This window comes from Hyaena hyaena, unplaced genomic scaffold, assembly GCF_003009895.1.
Source record: "Hyaena hyaena isolate Hyena2069 unplaced genomic scaffold, ASM300989v1 scaffold_490, whole genome shotgun sequence".
In the NCBI taxonomy this organism is placed as follows: Eukaryota; Metazoa; Chordata; class Mammalia; order Carnivora; family Hyaenidae; genus Hyaena; species Hyaena hyaena.
In genome coordinates this window covers 529,065-549,678 of record NW_024081123.1, presented here as the reverse complement: position 1 = coordinate 549,678, position 20,614 = coordinate 529,065, and the positions used below count along the sequence as shown (strand labels likewise).

At 37.2% G+C, this 20,614-nt stretch overlaps 1 protein-coding gene and 1 non-coding gene across 2 annotated transcripts in view; both read right to left on the bottom strand.

Moving 5' to 3' along the window:
• Positions 1-7,751: 7,751 nt before the first annotated feature.
• LOC120246842 lies at positions 7,752-7,858 on the bottom strand. Its single transcript, XR_005532163.1, has one exon. It is a non-coding gene; the product is annotated as a U6 spliceosomal RNA (small nuclear RNA).
• Positions 7,859-18,918: 11,060 nt separating this feature from the next.
• DSG1 (desmoglein 1) overlaps positions 18,919-20,614 on the bottom strand; it is a 35,553-nt gene continuing 33,857 nt past the window's right edge. The window contains exon 16 of the mRNA XM_039254450.1: positions 18,919-19,962. Coding sequence (XP_039110381.1) covers positions 18,919-19,962 — 1,044 coding nt within the window. The remainder of the gene's footprint in view (positions 19,963-20,614) is intronic.

The following is a 20,614-nucleotide window of genomic DNA, read 5'->3' as shown; positions in this document are numbered from 1 at the left end:
GATCAGGGAGAAGTCAGTGGTTGTCATGATGGTTTTATTTCCATCACTACTTCCAAGCAGGCTCTGAGTCAACATGTAATAGTGCATTACATTAATATGCAAGGTAGGGCAAGTTGATTATTGTTTAGAAATAAAACAGCTATAGAAATTCGTTTCTGTTTTATTTCAGCTAATATTGAATTAGAATAATTTAATTTGCCTTAGAGAATTAATGAAACAGATCTAGAGTCTTCTTGTTTTTCACAAGAGGAAAATTACACTCTTCCCAGGCTATGTCTGATGGAGATACTTGCAAGGCTTTCTACCTTTCGTTTACATCATGATAGACTGATTTCTTCTGAAATATAACATTTTCTACTTACCTAACTTGCTATTCATATGGTGAGTTTCAGGAAAAGAAAGAGAAAAGAAAAGAAAAGAAAAGAAAAGAAGAGAAAAGAAAAGAGCAAACAATAGAAACAGGTACTAGATCTTTTATGTGATTGCTCCAGATTTCCCCATTTGTAACTCCTAAACTCGGTGATTCAGAATTTGAACCTGGTGATTATGATTATATACAGATTTAAAAGACTTTGCAATGACTGAGAAGTGGACCCTTGATGCTCCATCACCTCATTTGTACTTACTTCTGGGGAGAGTTGTGGAAGTGATCTCAAAGTAGAATCCTGAAAGGATTTCAGTTAGTGAAATCCTTTTCTTGGAAAACTTAGGTCATGATTTTGAGCTTAGGTAGATAAAGAGCGTCTACTTTTGTTTCTCTTGTTGGGGTACCAGCTGTCGTTAAAACAGAGCATGAAATCATTGATGCTTAAAAATACCCTAGAGATGGGGCACCGGGGTAGCTCAGTTGTTGGAGCATCCGACTCTTGGTTTTGACTCAGGTCATCATCCCAGAGTTGTGGGATCCAACCCTCAGTCGGGCTCCATGCTCAGCTTAAGATTCTTTCTCTCCCTCTGCCCCTCTTGCACTCTCTCTAAAATAAAAAAAAAAAAAAAACAACCCTAGATATGATTTAATGCAATCTCTCTCCAATCCATGTTATAGGTATAACCCTAAGAGTCTACAGTTTATTAGTGCCAAAGTAGGGCAAGAGTTCTACCTCCTGATTATAGTCAATTTATATAAATACCAAGCCACTATCCAGTGTTGGTTGGATATGTGAAAGCAAAATAAAAGAGAATTGATGGCTGAATGCTATTATCTTTTACAAAACCTCTTGAAATAGTTTAGAGTTCACCAAATATTAGGTTTAATAGCTGTCTTTGCTAGCAGAGTTCTAAAAGTAACTTTGTCCTATTATTTGTGTTTGATATAAAGCCAGTAGCATTTCATTTGCTACTATGAAAGTGTACATGGAATTTCAGGGATATTCTTGGTATTTAATTATTGTTCTGTGCTTCTATAATATTGCCCCTTACTGCTTTTAAAGTAGTGGGACATTTTCATTCCATACATCATGTCCATCTGGAAGAGCAAATATTTTAACACATATATTTTAAAAGTAATGCCATTGGGGTATCTGGGTGGCTGAGTCAGTTGGGCGTCCGACTTCCGCTCAAGTCGTGATCTCACAGTTTATGGGTTCCGGACCCATGTCGGGCTCTGTACTGACTGGTCAGAGCCTGGAACCTGCTTTAGATTCTGTGTCTCCCTCTCTCTCTGCCCCTCCCCCGCTCGTGTTCTGTGTCTCTCAAAAATAAATAAAAATATTTTTTAAAAAAGTAATGCCATAAAAGACAGATAACTTAATGAATGTCAATACAAATTCTTTTTGAAAAAAAAAGTAATCTATTCAGGCCAAATATTGTGAACATTATGTTAAGGCAGCATTTTTCCATCAAGTTAGCAGTTAAGGGTTACTGGTGAATATTATCTAATTATCCAAGGACAGCTTTATTTCTTGATAGCAGGTGTTAGAGGAAAGGAAATTTTAAAAATATTTATGGTCCTAAATCATGTTTGTCAAATGCAGTAGGCAAGTAGGTTTTAGAGTTGACTCAAGCAAAAGGGTTTTCATTACCACGGGCCTGGGGGGATGACCAAAATGTAAACAAAGCTTGTCTTGGTTTTGACCTAGAGCAGGGCTAGGAATACACCTCTGACTGTCCACCTTAAGTTAATGGCACTGAAGATAAACAACTTGTCTCCTTGTTAAAGCCAATTTATGTATGGAAACCATGGTGCCTGCAAACCAGGTTATTTAATGGGTGTTGGAAATCACAGAGATTAAATGTCAGTTTCCTAAAGAGTTATGTTAATACCATAGGATGATGTTAGTTTGCACCCTAAAATCATACTTACACCCTGACAGAGGGGCCTTGTTGATTCTCTCTGTGATGTCATGTTCTTGGTGTGGGATGTCTTTCTTCTAAGTAACTGCGGAAAGAATAGTGTGGCTTCTCGCCCTATATTAATTAAAGTGTGTACTTACATGTTTATTACATATTTGCTGCATACTTATCCCCCCAAAATGTCATCTTAGTCTGTCCCCTGACTCCTGATCATGATGACAGTGGCATCATCCGTGCTATGATAATTACTTCAGTGTCATGCTGGCTCCTGCAATGCCCCTCTTTGGCAAAGTTGTGTCATGTATATAGTTTACCTTTTGTGCTATTAGTTATGCATCTAGCAGATTCTGAAATGGGATGTGGGCTTAGGTTATTTGGAAGAGATTCAGGAATAAGATAAGATAAGCAGTGCTTTTTGAAATGTATTTCCTGGGCCACTTGTGCCCAAATCATATGGTCCAGTACATAGGAAATACAGATTTCTTGGCTTCGGACTTACTGAATCTGAATGTCTGGACATGAGATCTGGAATTATTTTATTCTTAATTAACATGCTCTTCACATAATTCTGGGCTTGCACGCTGAAGTTTTAAGAAGTTAAGAGTTTATTGAGTCAGGATAATTAACCTAGACCTATGGTTGGTGCAGGGAGAAATGGCAGCAGGTAAACATATTTTTTCTAATATAATAAAAATAACATCTCTTCATGGGCAGTTGGTATTGACTATTTGAGTTTTCTTTTAGGTGAAAACTTTGTTTCCTTTTTTCCCACTCCACTGTGTTACTGATGCCTTCATTATGGATTTGTAAATACTCTTCATCTTTAAGGGAAGTGAACTGTCAAATGTGTTGGAACTATTTTTTACTTCATTTTTTTTTCATTTTGAGTTTGCTTTGGATTTTTCTTTCTTTTTTGCATTTGAGAATGATTATGTTTTTACTTGGAATAAGTTATTATAAACAATCTTGCTATCTATTAGATCCCTGTACTGTGGTAATAAATTATCACAAACTTAGTGACTAAAAACAACACAAATTCATTATCTTATTAGCACAAATGATATATTTTCTTTAGTTACAACTTCTAACATTTATTTTCTTACATATAGGAATATAACTGATTTTGGCCTTTTGATTTTTATATCCATCAGTTTTGCTAAACCCAAATTATTGGTTGATGGACTGATTGAAGTATAGTTGACATACAATGTTATGTTACTTTCAAATACAATATAGTTATTCAACAACTCTATATGTTATGCTGTGCTCACAAGTGTAGCTACTAGCTGTCACCATACAACACTAATCTGATATCATTGATTATATTCCCTGTACTCTTTCATCCCCGTGACTTACTCATTGCATCTGGAAGCTGTACCTCCCACTACACTAAACAGAATTTTCCATCTATGTTCGTATATAAAATTAATATGGAAATTTTCCTTTCGTATGCTGATCTTATTGAACTTGTCAAAAAGTTATGCTAACCTTATAAAATGAGCTAAGAATGGTAAGTTTTATTGTCTTATTTAGAAGAGTTGTTTAAGATTGAAATTATTTCTTTCTTGAGTTTTTGGCTCTTGAAAGTTTGGGTACATTGTACTTTTTACTATAAATTTGTCTGTTTCCTCTAAATCTTTTAATTGATCGGCAACAAATTATTTGTAATTTCATCTTATTTCATTAATGTCTGTGAAATCTATAATCATATCCTATTTTAAAGAACTCTTGATATTTTTTATTTGTGCATTTTCTTTTTGTTTTGATCAGTCTTACTAGATATGTAAATTTTATTAGATTTTTATTTGTTTGATAGTAAATGCCTGATGATTTTAATATGTGAAGTCTTTTTAAGTATTTCTCTGCTTTCCCATGTTTCTATTGGGTTTTACTCATGAAATCTAGTTGGGATTGGGCCCTGAGTTGCCTTGAATGGACTGCTGTGTTCTTTCTCTTTGTGTTTCTACATCCTGCTCATACTCAAAGATCTCAATGGGAGAGGAAGCTTAGTTACAGAAAATAAAGGGGACATCTTTAAGAAGTCTGCTTTTCACCTTCAATTCCCCTATTGGCCAATGATGCCAAACTGGTTCCTGTAAGAATGTTCTCTGATAATTCAATAGCTTGCCTATATCACTAGGTCTTGAAAGAATGTGTCATTATATCCGATTTGTTAGCTTTTATTATGTAGAATTTAATTTTATTATATAGTTTATTTATGTAGCTTATCCCTAATTATAGCTTCTAGTTTGTCATGCTCATAGACTTACCTATTTATATTTAAAGTAGATGTGTAATGCCAATGTATATATTGAAATCGATAAAGATGTAGATCTGGCTCAAATTCTAGAAATTCCACTCATTTAGTTTGTTTCTATGAATGAGTTACTTTATCTCTGTAAATTGCAATTACCTCATCTGTTTCCTTCCCCGGTAGATTCTGAGAGTTAAATTAGATACATTTATATAGAGAAACTAACACATAGTACACTCTCATAGAGTAGTATTCTTTCTTCATAATTTCTAGAGTGTGTATGTCCATAACAGATTTGCCATTTATTACAGTTTATGGCATTAAGTATAGGTATGTTTTTTTTCTATATACTAGTATTCAATTTTTAGTGACAGTCAATAAATGTGGTTTTGTTTATTGCCTTCTGCTCTAGCTTATAACACCTTGATTTCTGACAATTTATAACTGTTTGAGATAGTATTCAATTTATTGTGTTTCTATAAAAATGTTTAAAAGTTTATTTATTTATTTATTTTTTTGAGAGAGACAGAGAGCATAGCAGGGGTGGGACAGAGAGAGAGAGGGGAGACACAAAATCTGAAGCAGGCTCGGAGCTGTCAGCACAGAGCCCGACACGGGACTCAAACCCATGAATTGTGAGATCATGACCTGGGCTGAAGTTGGATGCTTAATCCACTGAGCCACCCATGAACCTTATTTAATTCATTTTTAATCCTCATTTTGGTTTTAGTGATTTTTAAAATACCTTGTACATCTTTTAAATTTTTTTAAGGTTTATTTATTTTTGAGAGAGAGACAGAGAGACAGAGTGAAAGCAGGGGAAGGGCAGAGAGAGAGGGAGACACAGAATCTGAAACAGGCTCCAGCTCTGAGCTGTCAGCCCAGAGCCTGACATGGGGCTCAAACTTAGGAACCATGAGATCATGACCTGAGCTGAAGTAGGCCACTTAACTGACTGGGCTTTGTCAGTTAAGGCAGACAAGACACCCAGACACCCTTGTACATCTTTTGAAAAATCTGGCTCATTATTCTTACTTCATAACAGCAATGTTTTAGAAGGAGTGCTTTTAGGTCATCAGTAATAAGAATGAAGAGAAATCCAGCCAGATAGGCACCCAATTTGGACCCATTAATTGCCTAACTTGGCTTGAGTTCCCCATTGCAAGCTTTACATCCAAGTATTCTAGCCTCACATTCTTTTCACCTTTATATTTAAAGTAGATCACAGGCCCCTGGACGGCTCCATCAGTTAAGTGTCCAACTTAGGCTCAGGTCATGATCTCACGGTTCATGGGTTCAAGCCCTTCATTAAGCTCTGTGATGACAGCTCAGAGTCTGGAGCCTGCTTCTGTGTGTGTGTCTCTCTCTCTGCCCCTCCTCCACTCACGTTCTGTCTCTCTGTCTCTCAAAAACTAATAAAAGTTAAAAAATTTTTAAAAAGTATGTCAGTTTTCCTGGCGATTGATGCTCAGTCATCATCTTTGTAGAAAGTGATTTTACGAAGCAAAATATTTATTAATTTTCAATGGGGAGGTTTTTCCATGGTGGGATAACTATAAAGTTCATATCCTGTCTCTAAATGCCCTCCACTTACTCTAGCAATCAAGGTACTAGCTCAAAAATGTTTATTGGGCAAGAATGGAAAGCGAAAGGTGGATAGATATTTTGACATGCCTTTCATCTAACCTGCAGGAGTATCTAGTAAAATATTCTTTCTCCAGGAGAAGAAGTACCTTTATCTATTCTTCCAGAGAATAGCATGTGGAAAGGCCTGAACTTTTACATATATTTGATTTAATCTATCAAGTGATGTATTTTAGAAAAATTGAACAGTGAATGGATTGCTTTTATTTATGTCTCCCACAGATGATTATTGAGTTCCCATTTGTTGATTGGCCAACCTCACAGAGTTCTGGGAGTGCTTCTCTACTGCTACATGACCTTTGTCATATGAAGAAAGTTCCAGTTTCATCCCAATTGTTTTTGGACTCTGTTTTCCAAATATTTTTCATTTGAAAAATATTTGGTTATATTTGAAAATAAGCTACTTTTCTTTTCTTTAAAATATTTTTTTACAAATAGTTTATTGTCAAATTGGTTTCCATATAACACCCAGTGCTCATCCCCACAAGAGCCCTCCTCCATGCCTATCTCCCCCCTCCCTCCCACATCCATCAGTCCTCAGTTTGTTTCTCAGCATTCAAGAGTCTCTCATGGTTTGCCTCTCTCCCTTTCCCCCACCATTTCCCCCCTTCTTCTCCCCCATGGTCCTCCGTTAAGTTCCTCCTAATCCTCCTATATGTGCAAACATATGATATTTGTCCTTCTCTGCCTGACTTATTTCGCTCAGCATAACACCCTCAAGGTCCATCCATGTTGCTACACATGGCCAGATTTCATTGTTTCTCATTGCCATGTAGTATTCCATGGTATAGATAAACCACATCTTCTTGATCCATTCGTTCATTGATGGACACTTAAGCTCTTTCCATGTTTTAGCTATTGTTGAGAGTGCTGCCAAGAACATTGGGGTACATGTGCCCCTATGCCTCAGCATTTCTGTATCCCTTGGGTAAATTCCTAGCAGTGCTATTGCTGGGTCATAGGGGAGTTCTGTTGTTAGTTTCCTGAGGAACCTCCACACTGTTTTCCAGAGGGGCTGTACCAGTTTACATTCCCACCAACAGTGTAGGAGGGTGCCTGTTTCTCCACATCCTCACCAGCATATAGGGTTCTCTGATTTGCTCATTTTAGCCACTCTGACTGGCGTGAGGTGGTATCTCAGTGTGGTTTTGATTTGTGTTTCCCTGATGAGGAGGGATGCTGAGCATCGTTTCATGTGTCTGTTGGTCATCTGGATGTCCCCTTTGGAGAAGTGTCTGTTCATATCTTCTGCCCATTTCTTCACTCGATTATTTGGTTTTTGTTGTTGAGTTTGGTAAGTTCTTTATAGTCTTTGGATACTTATCTGATATGTCATTTGCAACTATCTTTTCCCATTCCGTTGGTTGCCTATTAGTTTTGTGGGTTGTTTCCTTTGCTGTGCAGAATCTTTTAATCCTGATGAGGCCCCAATCGTTTATTTTTGCTCTTGATTCCCTTGCTTTTGGGGATGTGTCAAGTAAGAAGTTGCTGTGGTGGAAGTCAAAGAGGTTGTTTCCTGCTTTCTCCTCTAGGGTGTTGATAGTTTCCTGTCTCACGTTCAAAAAATATGGAACGCTTCATGAATTTGCGTGTCATCCTTGCGCAGGGGCCATGCTAATCTTCTCTGTATCGTTCCAATTTTAGTATATGTGCTGCCGAAGCGAGCACTCTTTAAAATATTTTTAATGTGTATTTATTTTTGAGATAGAGGGAGAGAGAGCATGAGTGGGGGAGGGGCAGAGAGAGAGGGAGACACAGGATCTGAAGCAAGCTCCAGGCTCTGAGCTGTCAGCACAGAGCCCAATGTGGCTTCAACCCATAAACTGCAAGATCCTTACCTGAACCGAAGTGGGATGCTCAACTGACTGAGCCACCCAGTTGCCCCTAAACTACTTTTCTTTAGTTTACACTTTCTCACTACATCCTAATAGGATCTAAATTTTTATATATCTAATCTTTTCCCAGGATAATCATATCTTATTTTTAAAGATAATTAATCAAAATATCTTTTGCAATCTAACAAAATTAAATTATATTGTCCCTCATTTTTTTTTTTAAATGTTTTATTTATTTCTAGGAGAGAGAGAGAGAGACAGCATGAGCAGGGGAGGGTCAGAGAGAGAGGGAGTCACAGACTGAAACAGGCTCCAGGCTCCGAGCCGGCAGTCAGCACAGAGCCCGACGCGGGGCCCGAACCCACGAACCGCGAGATCATGACCTAAGCGAAAGTCGGACGCCCAACCGGCTAAGCCACCCAGGCGCCCCATATTGTCCCTCATTTTAAAGATGAGTCATCATGCCAAAGAATAACTTCCAAGGAGAAGTTCTATTGGGAATGGTGGTATTTGACAAGCAATATAATAGAATCAGGGGCAAGGGTCAGTTCTCATACAGACCATCAGTTCACTGATGGATTTTAGAAAAGTTGAGTAGTGAATGCATTGCATCTATGTATGTATGAAAACAAATAATTATTGAGTTTCTGCTTGTTGCTGTGCTAACCTCTGTGTATCACACATGAATTCCAAATTTGTTATTTCATTACTTCCATATCCAAATAATGACCATAGAGTTTTTGGTGTACTTTCTAAAATAAGCTAGGTGCAAGCACATGTCTTAGGAATTGAGTGAATTAACATGATGTTGTTGTAAATAAGCTATTAAAATGGTGGGCTGTGTATACAAAAAAATGATGACTTTAATTGACTCATGACCTTTCTTTCTAGTAGTAAGTAGACATCAAAACCAATTATCTATCAAGGTCACTCCTAAATTTGTAACAGTAAAACTAAGTCATCTCTTATAGGAGAATGATTATATGTCTAAACACTTTACAGGGACAGGCATCTAATTAACATGAATCATATAATATCATAAGGGTATAAATTAATGACAAGGGGGACTTGAAGACTTTCTTATTTTATACCACTGGGTTTTGTTATCCAGTTTATCAATATATTAACTTATGATCCATTTTTATTTACAGTGTAATGTTTAGGGAAGGCCTGTGAAATCAATAAAATTTGAGGATTCTTGTAGCATATCTCACCAGAGTGCTACTGGCTTGCAACAGATGCTGTTGGTGCCCTCTCTATATATATATTTTGCCCTTATATTTCAGCACCCACACACCCAATTTCTAACTGCCAGCTATTGTGTTTCTTCACTTCACCGATGTTATAGCCACTTTGCCCACTCATGTAGCAGGCACAGGTAGTCTCTAACTGTGAACCGATGGTAGCTGTTGTCTGAATATACGATCTCCCTCATGTCTGGGATGGTTTAACTGTGCAGTGCATGCCCTACACTGACTTCCAACATTTTCTCCAGGAGAGCTGACTTGCAGTTGCCCATGAGGGTAACTGGCCTTTGTTGGCTGTTTTCCCTTCTCTAATTCATTTCCCAATTATTAACCAGTAGTTCCAATATAATTATATTGAACCACTTCCTCCCTAGATTGCCCACAAGTTATGATTCTATGTAATTCTAGGTCTAATTCTAGGTAAATCCAATCTCAGATATAAACAAAACAAATTGAGAGGTGCAGATCAATAATTTATTGAGTAGAAACTGGCATACAGTTTGAAAAATATATCTATTAATTTGAACATAGCAAGTATTTTTCACTGAAAATACTGGACAAAATACTGGACAAACTACATTCTGGATCCAACTAGATATGACCTGTGACAAGAATTAGAACCTGGCATTTTGAGCATTTGTAAGAAAACTCTTGAGGTAAGGGCTCTTCCCCCTAGGTTTTTTAAAATTTTATTTTTATTTTGTTTTAATTCCAGTATAATTAACATAGGTGTTATATTAGTTTGAGGCATGCAATACAGTGATTCAACAATTCTGCACATTACTCGGTGCTCATCATGATGTGTACTCTTACCCCTTCTATTTCACCCATCCCCCTTTGCCTCCCTTCTGGCAACACCAGTTTGTCTTCTATATTTAAGAATCTGTTTTGGATGTTTGTCTCTTTTTTCTTTGTCGTTTTTGTTTCTTAAACTCCACATATGAGTGAAATCGTATGGTATTTGTCTTTCTCTGACTGACATTTCACTTAGCAGTAAACCCTCTAGATCTATCTGTATTGTTACAATTATGGCTGGATAATATTCTATTATACATTATACAATACAGCAATTACATATATATCTGTATTACATACATACACACATGCACACACATATATAAATGTATATACACACACACAAAGATATATATATATATATCTTTTTGAACTAGTGTTTTTGTGTTTTTTGGGTAAATACCCAGTAGTAGAATTGCTGGATCATATGGTAATTCTATTTTTAATTTTTTGAGGAGCCTCCATACTGTTTCCCAGAGTGGTTTTACCAGTTTGCAGTCCCACCAACAGTCCATGGGGGTTGCTTTTTCTCCACATCCTTCCAATACTTGTTGTTTCCTGTGTTTTTGATTTTTGCTATTCTGACAGATGTGAGGTGATATCTCATTGTGGTTTTGATTTTCGTTTTCCTGATGATGAGTGATGTTGAGCTTCTTTTCATGTGTCTGTTGGCAACCTACATGTCTTCTTTGGAAAAATGCCTGTTCATGTCTTCTGTCCATTTTAAAACCGTGTTATTTGTGGGTTTTTTGGCGTTGAGTTGCATAAATTCTTTCTATATTTTGCATACTAATTCTTTATCAGATAGGTCATTTGCAAATATCTTCTCCCATTTAGTAAGTTATCTTTAAGTTTTGTTGATTGTTTCTTTTGCTGTGCAGAGGCTTTTTCTTTTGATGTAGTCCCAATAGTTTATTTTGCTCTTTATGTTTTCTTGCCTCAGAAGACATATCCAGACATATGTTTCTACAGCCAATGTTAGAGAAATTACTGACTGTGCTCTCTTATAGATATTTGTGGTTTCAAATCTCACATTTAGGTCTTTAATCCATTTTGAGTTTTTGTGTGTGTATGGCATAAGAGGTCTAGTCTCATTCTTTAGCATGTAGCTGTCCAGCTTTTCTAACACTTGTGTTAAAAGACTGTCTTTTTCCCATGGCATATTCTTGCCTCCTTTGTTGAAGTTTAATTGTCCACATAATTGTGAGTTTATTTCTGGGCTCTCTGTTTCATTGATTTATGTGTCTGATTTTGTGCCAGTACCAGACTGTTTGATTGGTCCAGCTTGGTCGTATATCTTGAAATCTGGGGTTGTAATACCTCTGGTTTTGTTTTTCTTTTTCAAGATTGCTTTGGCTATTCAGGATCTTTTGTGGTTCTGTACAAATTTGAGGATAATTTGTTCTAGTTCTGTGAAAAATACTGTTGGTATTTTGATGGGGATTGCAATTAAACTGTAGATTTCTTGGGTAGTATGCTCTTCTCCCTAGGTTTTGTATAAGGACTAGCACATTAGGCACAGAGCATACAGATATATACCAAGTTTCTCATAATTAAGTTTTGTTTGTAAAATTAGGAAAAGTAAGGGTCAGCTAGAGTTTGTCTTATATGAACTCAGTCACCAAGTACATGCCTGGCTCATTTTCAAACGTTTTGATCAATTTTATATCCTCCAATTGTGTTTATTATGCTTGAGTTTTTTCAAGACACTTTATAATGAGATTTGAATTTATCTCTTAAGGTCTTTTTTCTCAATTCTTTTTGAATGTTGCTTTATTCAGCTGCCTAGGGTTTTTCTTTAATTTTTGTCACTCGTTTTGCTATCAAACTGAAGGGTCCAACCAGGTAGTAGGAGTTCTTCATTAAGAGAGCTAGCCATAGAGGATCTTTAAAAATCTAAATATTTTTGAGAAGTGTTCTGCCCAGGCTTTCCAATGGCTATTTCACTTATGATTAAGTCAGAGTTCTTGCAATGGCCTGAAAGGTCAAAGTCAGTCTCATCCTTTGTTACCTCTCAGATTTCATTTCTTCATGCTTTCCTTCTTTCATTCTCTGCAATCATGTGGGTCTCTTGTTCTTCCTTCAGTAACTCAAGCCTATATCTACCTCAGAATTTTTGTAGTTTATAGTTTCTTTGGCCTGAAATGTCCTGGACCCAGATAGCCACATGATTTGTTCCCTCAGGTTCTCCAGGTGTCTGGTCAATAGTCATCTATTAGTGCCATGTAGCATACTATATATTTTCTTGTTTATTGTTAGACCTCCTTCACCCCACTACCTATCCTGAATGTAAGTTCAGGAAAAGGAACTTATCTGTTTTGTTCCCTGTCATAACAACACTGCATGGCGCAAGTGTTAGGCATTCAGTAATTATCTGTGGAATGGATGAATGAATGGTTTGGTCAAGGAGAATTTCTGAGGAAATTATACTTAAATTGCTACCTAAAAGATCAAAGGATATAACCATATGAAAATAAGGAGGAAAATGTGCCATACAGAGTGAACACCAGTTGCAAAGGCCAAAGCATTTCCCCAATCCATTTCTTTTTTACCTTCTCCATTACAACAATCCTAATCCAAACCACCATTATCTTTCCATCATCATCTTTCATACCAGATAAGGTGGGTCCCTGTAGGCTATTCTAAGACATGCAATGGAAAGCCATTAAAATTCTTAAAATAAAGGATTGGCTTAATCTAATTTGCATTTTACAAGGCCGCATAGACTCATCAGTAGAAAATTGTTTGAGGAAGGCCAGTATGGAAGTAGAGAGACTACTGAAGAGACAGTTCTAGTAGGGTAGGGCAGATGGGGATGGAAGCTATTAGGTGGTCTGAGATATATTTTGGTTATAGAATCAGTCAAAACCATTAGCACTTACTAATGGCTGAAATGGGGGAGGAGGATATGAAGAAAGGTATGAAATCAAGGAGGAGTACTTGATTTGGTAATGGATCAGTGGGGTCATATTTATTGGAATGGAGGATATTCAGAGGGTAAAAATACATTTAATTTTGAACATTTAAAAAGGGGCCTCGGGGCCCCTGGGTGGCTCAGTTGGTTAAGCGTCCAACTTCTGCTCAGGTCATGATCTCATGGTTCATGGGTTTGAGCCCAACATTGGGCTTTGTGCTGAGAGCTCAGAGCCTGGAGCCTGCTTTGGATTCTGTGTTTCCCCCTCTCTCTGCCCCTTCCCCACTCACACTCTGTTTCTCTATTTCTCTCAAAAATAAATAAACATTAAAAAATTTTTAAAAATCTTTAAAAGGGGCTTCAGTGTGGTCTCATAATGACATTGTAGAGTGTTAAGAGAAGAGAGCATGGGACCAAACTTTGGGGAGAACATCATCATTTAATAATTGGGTAGATGGGGAAGAAACAAAAGAAAATATGAGAGAGAGGCCAATGGAATGTAAGCCATATCCTGAAAGTATTGTATAAAAGCCAAGAAAGAAAAGTGTTTCAAGGAAGAGAGAATAGTTTTTTTCAGATTCTTCCCAGAGGTTAAAAAAAACAAGGACAGAAAAGTGGGCCATGTATTTGGTATCTATAGGTCCTGGACAAACTTGACAAGAGTCATTCTGATGGATTAATGGGATGGGGTTGAAGTTGATAGGGCATGGGAAAGAAAAGAAGGCGTGTGTACATGAGTCTTAAGAAGTTTAGTGAAATAAAAAATGAGGCAGGGAAGGGTGCTAATGAGAGAGAGAGAGAAAGATGGACATGGTTTCAGAAATGGACTATTAGGGAAGGAGCAAAGTCCTTGAGCACACGTGGGAGATTGTCTTTTTATATAAATAGAACACTAACTCCATTGTAATAAGGCAGTGGGGAGAGAGTCCAAGTACAGGTGGATGTGTAGGCCTGGTGAACAATAGGATTAGGTAATCAAGAATGAGGACAAAAGAAGAGGTGTGGGAGTTTTGAGGACAGAGAAGGTATGGAGTAGTAGTCTAGTATAATGAGATGAGAAGTCTATCAGAGAAGCAGGTAGGATTGTAGGGAAGCATCTGATATTAGTCTGAGATTTGAGACTGAGTATTCAAAATGAAAGTCAGTTCATTTGAATCACTTGTTTAGCTATTTATGTGAGGACAGAGATGGAGGGTGAAAGATTTGGGATATGAAAGAGGAGAGCAGGGCAAGGAGTTTGAAGGCATTCCTCAAGAGGTAGTGTGGTGAAACTCATGAAGCTTGAATAGACAATGAGGAACATGGAGTGGCAGATAGTGGAAAGTGGGAGAAGTCACATGACAGCTTTGATGAAGTGGAGGAATTGGGCAATCAGAATACTTCAGCAAATAATCTGGAAGGATCAGGAGGAAGTGCTCAGAGGCTGTGAAGACTGGAACAGGCAACCCGAGAAGTGCCGGCTTAGTTATGACAAGGCTGCCTGTGGCTAAGATGGAATGGGGAAAATGGAGGTCTAAGAACAGAATTTCAAGTGTTGAGTGTCATCCAAGAGGTCGCCTGAGTTACTGTGAATGTTCTCAGGATTTGGAAAGTTCACAGCAGACTGTAGGCCAGAATATGAGTCATTAGTAAAAACGAGGCCATTGTTGGGTGGTCCGTGAATGACACAAGCAGAAGAGAGGGAGAGGAATATGAGAAGATCATACGAATCTGAAAAGGGTAAGGTTTTGTGTAAGAGGAAGGTGATAGTGTTCTGAAAGTGGCATTAGGTGGGGGTCAAAAAAGGAGATGCACTCCAAATAAAGATGGAAGGGCATGATTTTAAAGGCAAAGAAAAAGAAAATGCATTTGAAAAGAAATGTAATTCTAGTGTAAACAAAAATAAAAATTAGACTATGAAAGAGAAAGATAAAAGTATAAAGTTGCTAAAAGTATCCGAAGGAAGTGTAAAAGGCCAGCTATTCATCACTTATGTATTGGTGTGAGGTTGCTCAAGCCTGTGGTCTGATCTACTGAGAAGTGCTCTGGAGGAGCCTCCTCAGTAAACATAGGAAAAAAAAAAAAAAAGAGCTAGAAAATGGAAAATTAAAATAAGTTTTAACAGTGTGAAAATCAAATAAGTGTCTTTTCCCTCATATGGGCTGAAAATAGTCATTAGATTTGATAACCTCTAATTATTCCCTACAGTTTCAACCTCCCCACCTATACAATTCAGAAAAGATCATGGAGGCATACTAATCATTTTATTGCTATACACATATGTCTTTGGAAATTACAAACCGATGTATAATAGCCAATGGAGGACCAAGCAAGAAACTAGCACCAAAGTAAGCCAAGAACTTTTATATTGAAACCTGAAAGCACCTTATTTTAAACATCACCAAGATGAATATTAGAGTTTAAAAATACTTGTAAAATAGCAAAAGAAAAACAAGTTAGACTAGGTACAGCTTGATGATAAAGTGTTTAGTAATTCAAATATGATCAAATGGAAGGAATACAGACAAACAGTAGATTATTCTTTGTTTTAAAATTCTTTGATGAATAATAGGTTGATACATTCATCCGTTTGTCCTAACATAAACTAAACAATCTAGTACTGGAAGGCAGATTCTATTTCATGGAGACTAGTAATCTCTGTGGACTGGTGTGTTGCTGTGCAAGGAAAAATACCAGAAGTCCTACAAAAGGCTGGAATTTATTGAATAGGCATGAGAAAAATGTGGCAAATACTTTTAAAAGTTTGTTTTGGGTTTCAAATGCCTTTCCTATATAGCCATGACTATGTTAGGCAATGATTATAAAACCTTTACCCAAGTCAAAGGGCATCATATGTGTTATACCCTGATTGACATTCACGTTGGTATAAATTCAGAAATGAATTGTGTATATAACTAAAAACATCCAGTTGGAGCGAATATGTACTTTTTGAAGCTATATAGTTAAAATTCTGTCAGGGAACTACACTGAGTGGAGATTATAAGGTTAAAAACTATATGCAAATGTAGAATAGAGGTCCAAATGAAGGCCTAAAAATCTCCCCAAATAGATAATTTTTCTGTAAATTTTCAGTGTGCATACAGTTACATCAGGCAATATACATAGAGGCTAAAATATATAGCAGATATAACTGGGATTCAGCATCAAAATTAGCTAAAGATGGTGTTTTGGTTGATCTTAAATTATAAAGTATTTATGATACACTAATATTTGACCCTAAGTACCACCTCTTTAGAAAGTCAGATGTTTTAGAAACATTAAACACTTTGTTTTCAAATTATATACACATAATATTTAAATTACTATTTCTTCCTTCTCTTTTGTTAAGAGCATGTTGATCTGAGATTCAGCTTGCAATATAGATTTGAATTATGATGATTCACTTATAAAATAATTTCCATATCTTAGGTCTGTAAAATGACCTGTGGTCTGTGAGTGAGAGTAAGTCATCTACAGAGTAGAATTGATTTCTATTCAAAGTTTCTTTACTGAAAAAATGATGTGCCTTTAAATCAATGTTAGAATGGTATCTTAAAAAAGATAACTTTAAAACTTAAGAATAAAGAGTTAGGACATCAGTGTGTAATCCTGAAAAAATTTTATTTGAAAGTATCTTCCTAGAAAGATTGACAACTAATACTGTCATTTTTTATATCTCCCATGGTTTTACGTAACTAATGGATCTTAATAACAACTATTATTAAAAATGGTCACTCTAACATTTGTTAGACAATCTAAAAAACTTTCCTGGAAGATATCAGCAATCTCTAAAAACACTTCTGATGATATGTCAAATCAAAGTGACACATAAGCTACTTGTGGTCAGATACCATTCTTTTTAATTAATTAACTAATAATTAACTAGTAGTTATTTTCCTTCAAACTCCTGGACCCAGCATACTTAAGCATATTTCAATAAATACCTTTTGACTTTATTTTTGGAAAGATTCTATCATTAATAGAAGTCCCCCTCTCCCAAATGGGAGAAAAAAATAAAAGAATGAGTCCCTGCAAATGACTTTATTTACACCTCTGCATTTGGGCATGCTACAGATTATCAACATTTCACATAGTCTACAGATGGAAAACAGGATGTATCTTTTAGCTTTGAAAATATCGACACCATCTGCTTATAACACTGAGCAAAATAGCTCTAATAAAATAGTTCACTCCCTCACCCCCTTTGACAAGTGCTGGAAGTTGAGTGACTGTTCTTTGATCTTGTAATACCCTGGGAAATTTGAGTCATTGGTGGGGAATGATCCATAAAAGATTTTGTCATGTCCAGTTTCACTTCAGTGAGCTCACATTAACACTGAATTTAGAAAACGGGAAAAAATTCCTCTAACTTGCTATAGTAAATTTACCCCTGTCTAAGAATGCTTTGATTCTATTCAGAGATTTCTAAATCAGGTAATACTATATAGCAAACACATAGAAATGAAATATCATAAATAACACACTATTAACTTTTGAAGCTAGAAAAATATATCATACTACATAATTTGGGAACTACCTATAAATTGGAGCATATATCAGCCAAGAGCTTATTGACAAATCAAGTCAGGGATGTAACATTTACTTTAGTGAGAACATTTAGTTAGGGAGTGAGATAGACTAAGGAAATGGGGTTGTCCAGAACAATTTCATTTATGTTAACACAATATCATCAACTCTGTTAAAAGTTCTTAGTTGACCCCTTCAAAATAGCCACAGAGGGTTGTTTAAAAAAGTACTAAATTTAATTAAAACTAATAGTGGTGTTACTTTTATGGAACAATTCTAACTTTTCCCATTAAACATTTTCTATGTTTTAAAAATTTCTTTTCGATCCCCTTAAAAAAATTTTCCCCCAAAGCTTAACCATACTACAGGCTTTTTTTTCACCCCCCCCCCCCCAGCTCAGCTTAAGTAAATTATCTTAACTTAGGAGATGTATAATAAAGAGCTGATATAGATGAGTAACACTTACTAAACACACATCTGAAAATGCAATGTGGTTTCCATCTGCTTCCTTGGGAGGTCATTTACCACTAAGGATGACAACCATGTCAGGTCAGAGCCACAGTGATAAGGAAAAGAATAAGTGTGATATCTTGCAACCTCACCAGTATGCAATATTCGTAAATCTTGCACCAAACACAAAGCACAAACTACAGTCAGAACACTCCTTGACTCCATGGGAATTTTAGCTGAAGCCCCACCTCAGGATTCAGGTTTAAACATTGCCAGTTTTCCCCAAACGAATCTTGCCCTGTTGCCACTCTCTTATAGAAATTGCCTCCCAGGAAACATTTCCTAACCTGAGGTTTATTTTATCTAGTGCAATTATTAAGGTAGGATGCTTGGTGGCTTGTGAACTTGGTTGTGTAGTCAGATTTTTTCTTTAATGGTTAATCATGGTCTGAATATATGGTTGAATTTTTATTTTCATTATCTGTGAAATTGACAGGGTGCTTGGCACGTATTTCAAATTCTTCCTACATACATGAGCCCATATTGCATGTTTAGTCCTTTTTGAATATTGCCTGAGCTACATGGCAAATCAAAACAGAGCAAGGAGAATTGTACCAATTGCCGTCTTAAGGCCAGTACTTTGTGTGACCCAGTTTAACTTATTCCATGTGCTGAAAGTACATGATGGCCACACAGAAGCAAAGAAGACCCTACTGGCCATACAGGCACAAAGAAGATCCTGTCTCAAGTTTTAGCTCACTGTGATCCTATAAGTATTAATGTAAGAAAAAAGTTTACAAATGCTAAGAAGAGCTCTTGCCCAACAGCACTTTTCCATGTATTTTTCCCATTGTGGTTTCTCACTTTGCTCCATGGTTTCTTAGCACCTCGTTGAGCATCATAAATCACATTGTTAGTTTTTTGGTGGTGGGAACTGGACCTAAATCACCACTACTGAGCACAAGTGTGCTGGGATCCTGGCTACTTCGTATATTGTACTGTACTGTACTTTGTGATTCGACTTCGGGCTGTACTAGGGGAGGCAGATCCAAGGGTCTGGCTAAAGTGATGGTCTGAGGAGCTCCTCATGTGGCCAATGGTGGCTGTCCCCCCCATGCTGCTACTCAGGCCCCCACCTCCTCCCAGGCTGCTCAGCCCAATGCCACCACCACTTATTCCAGCTGCACTGCCAACCAGGCCACTGCCTCCACTTATCCCAGCGGAGCCACTAATTCCACTTATGGCAGAGCCGGAAACAACCCTCTCTGTCACAATCACATTTTGGGCATTTGATAACTCAGGGTGTATACTTAGATTGCCCATCATGCCAGAAGCTGGTCGGATGACTCTTTCTGTCACTACCACATTTGATGACTCTCTAGGATCAGGCATGGTCAAAGAGGTGGGTAGACTTGAACTTGGTGCTATTACCCTTTCTGTCACTATAACGTTTGACCCATCTCTCAAGTCAGGCACCTCTAACATTCCATGCAGATCAGTGCCAGAGATTGGGCCAACCACCCTCTCGGTCACCACTACGTTTGCTGCATGCCGGTTATCATGGACATGGACAGAGGGCTTCAGAGTGCCAGAGGTGGTGTAAGATTCGGTCACAGTGACATTACCATAGCCCAGAGGATCAGGAATAGGCATAGGATGCTGTACACCAGGTCCTGAAGGATAGGTACTCTCAGAGATGACTGTGGTAGTGCCAAAGTGTGGGGAGATGGGAGGGTGTCCACCAATGGGTTCTGTTCCCTGCTGAGGACAGATTGGTTCGGTGCTCTCAGGTGGCCAAGAGGGATCGGGGTCTGGATATGTTTCAGTTTCTTTTCCCAGGCTGATATCTGCCAGCTTCTTAAATTTAGGCCCCAGTGTGTCCAAAAAGCTATCATCCACGTCTTCTCCAATGAAGCTGCAACAACCCACGGAGCCAGCAGGGGAACCTACACCCTCAATATCATATATGAGCAAACAGTCATTGGATGGGCGTCCTTCATCTTCATCCGCATAAGCATATGCTTTCTGGATTTGCAGAGGAAAGAGAAAATGATATTATGGATACATATTTAGCAGTAATAGAAGTCTTTACCACTTTTTCATCCAGGGCACTACCCAAAGAAGAATATTTAAAACAAAATTCTAAGATGTCTTAAAAATCATTATATAATTGTTTGAAAGAATTTGGTTAGAAATTATTATAACCATAATTCTGATAACACATTTCAATTTTAAAAATCATCATGAGTGCTCTTTGGATACAGAAGCACATGTAAAACATCACATGGATTATTTCATAACCAAGTTAGAAGAAGGTACTTAAAAGTACTGAACTTGAGGTATACCAAATTGTGTGTGGGGGTTTCTTTTCTTTTTTCTTTGGTTTATAGAAAAAAAAGTAGTTCATAGTTGTTTCGGGTTCATCCAGGACTGTGCTTTCCTTCCTTCAATGGAGTGAATTTGGTGGTTCTGTGAAGATTTACTTCAATGTGGCTTTTTCAGCAAAACAAAAGGACCATTGACTCTGGCTTGATGCCATTTAGGGATTCAAAACTGAAGGTTTTTAAAGACAGGATCTCCTTCAATTCAAAGTGAAAGCCCACAGACATGTGCACTTTTATTTCATTTTTGTCATTCATAATATTGGATTGCAAACTTTCAGGTTAAAGTTTACTTT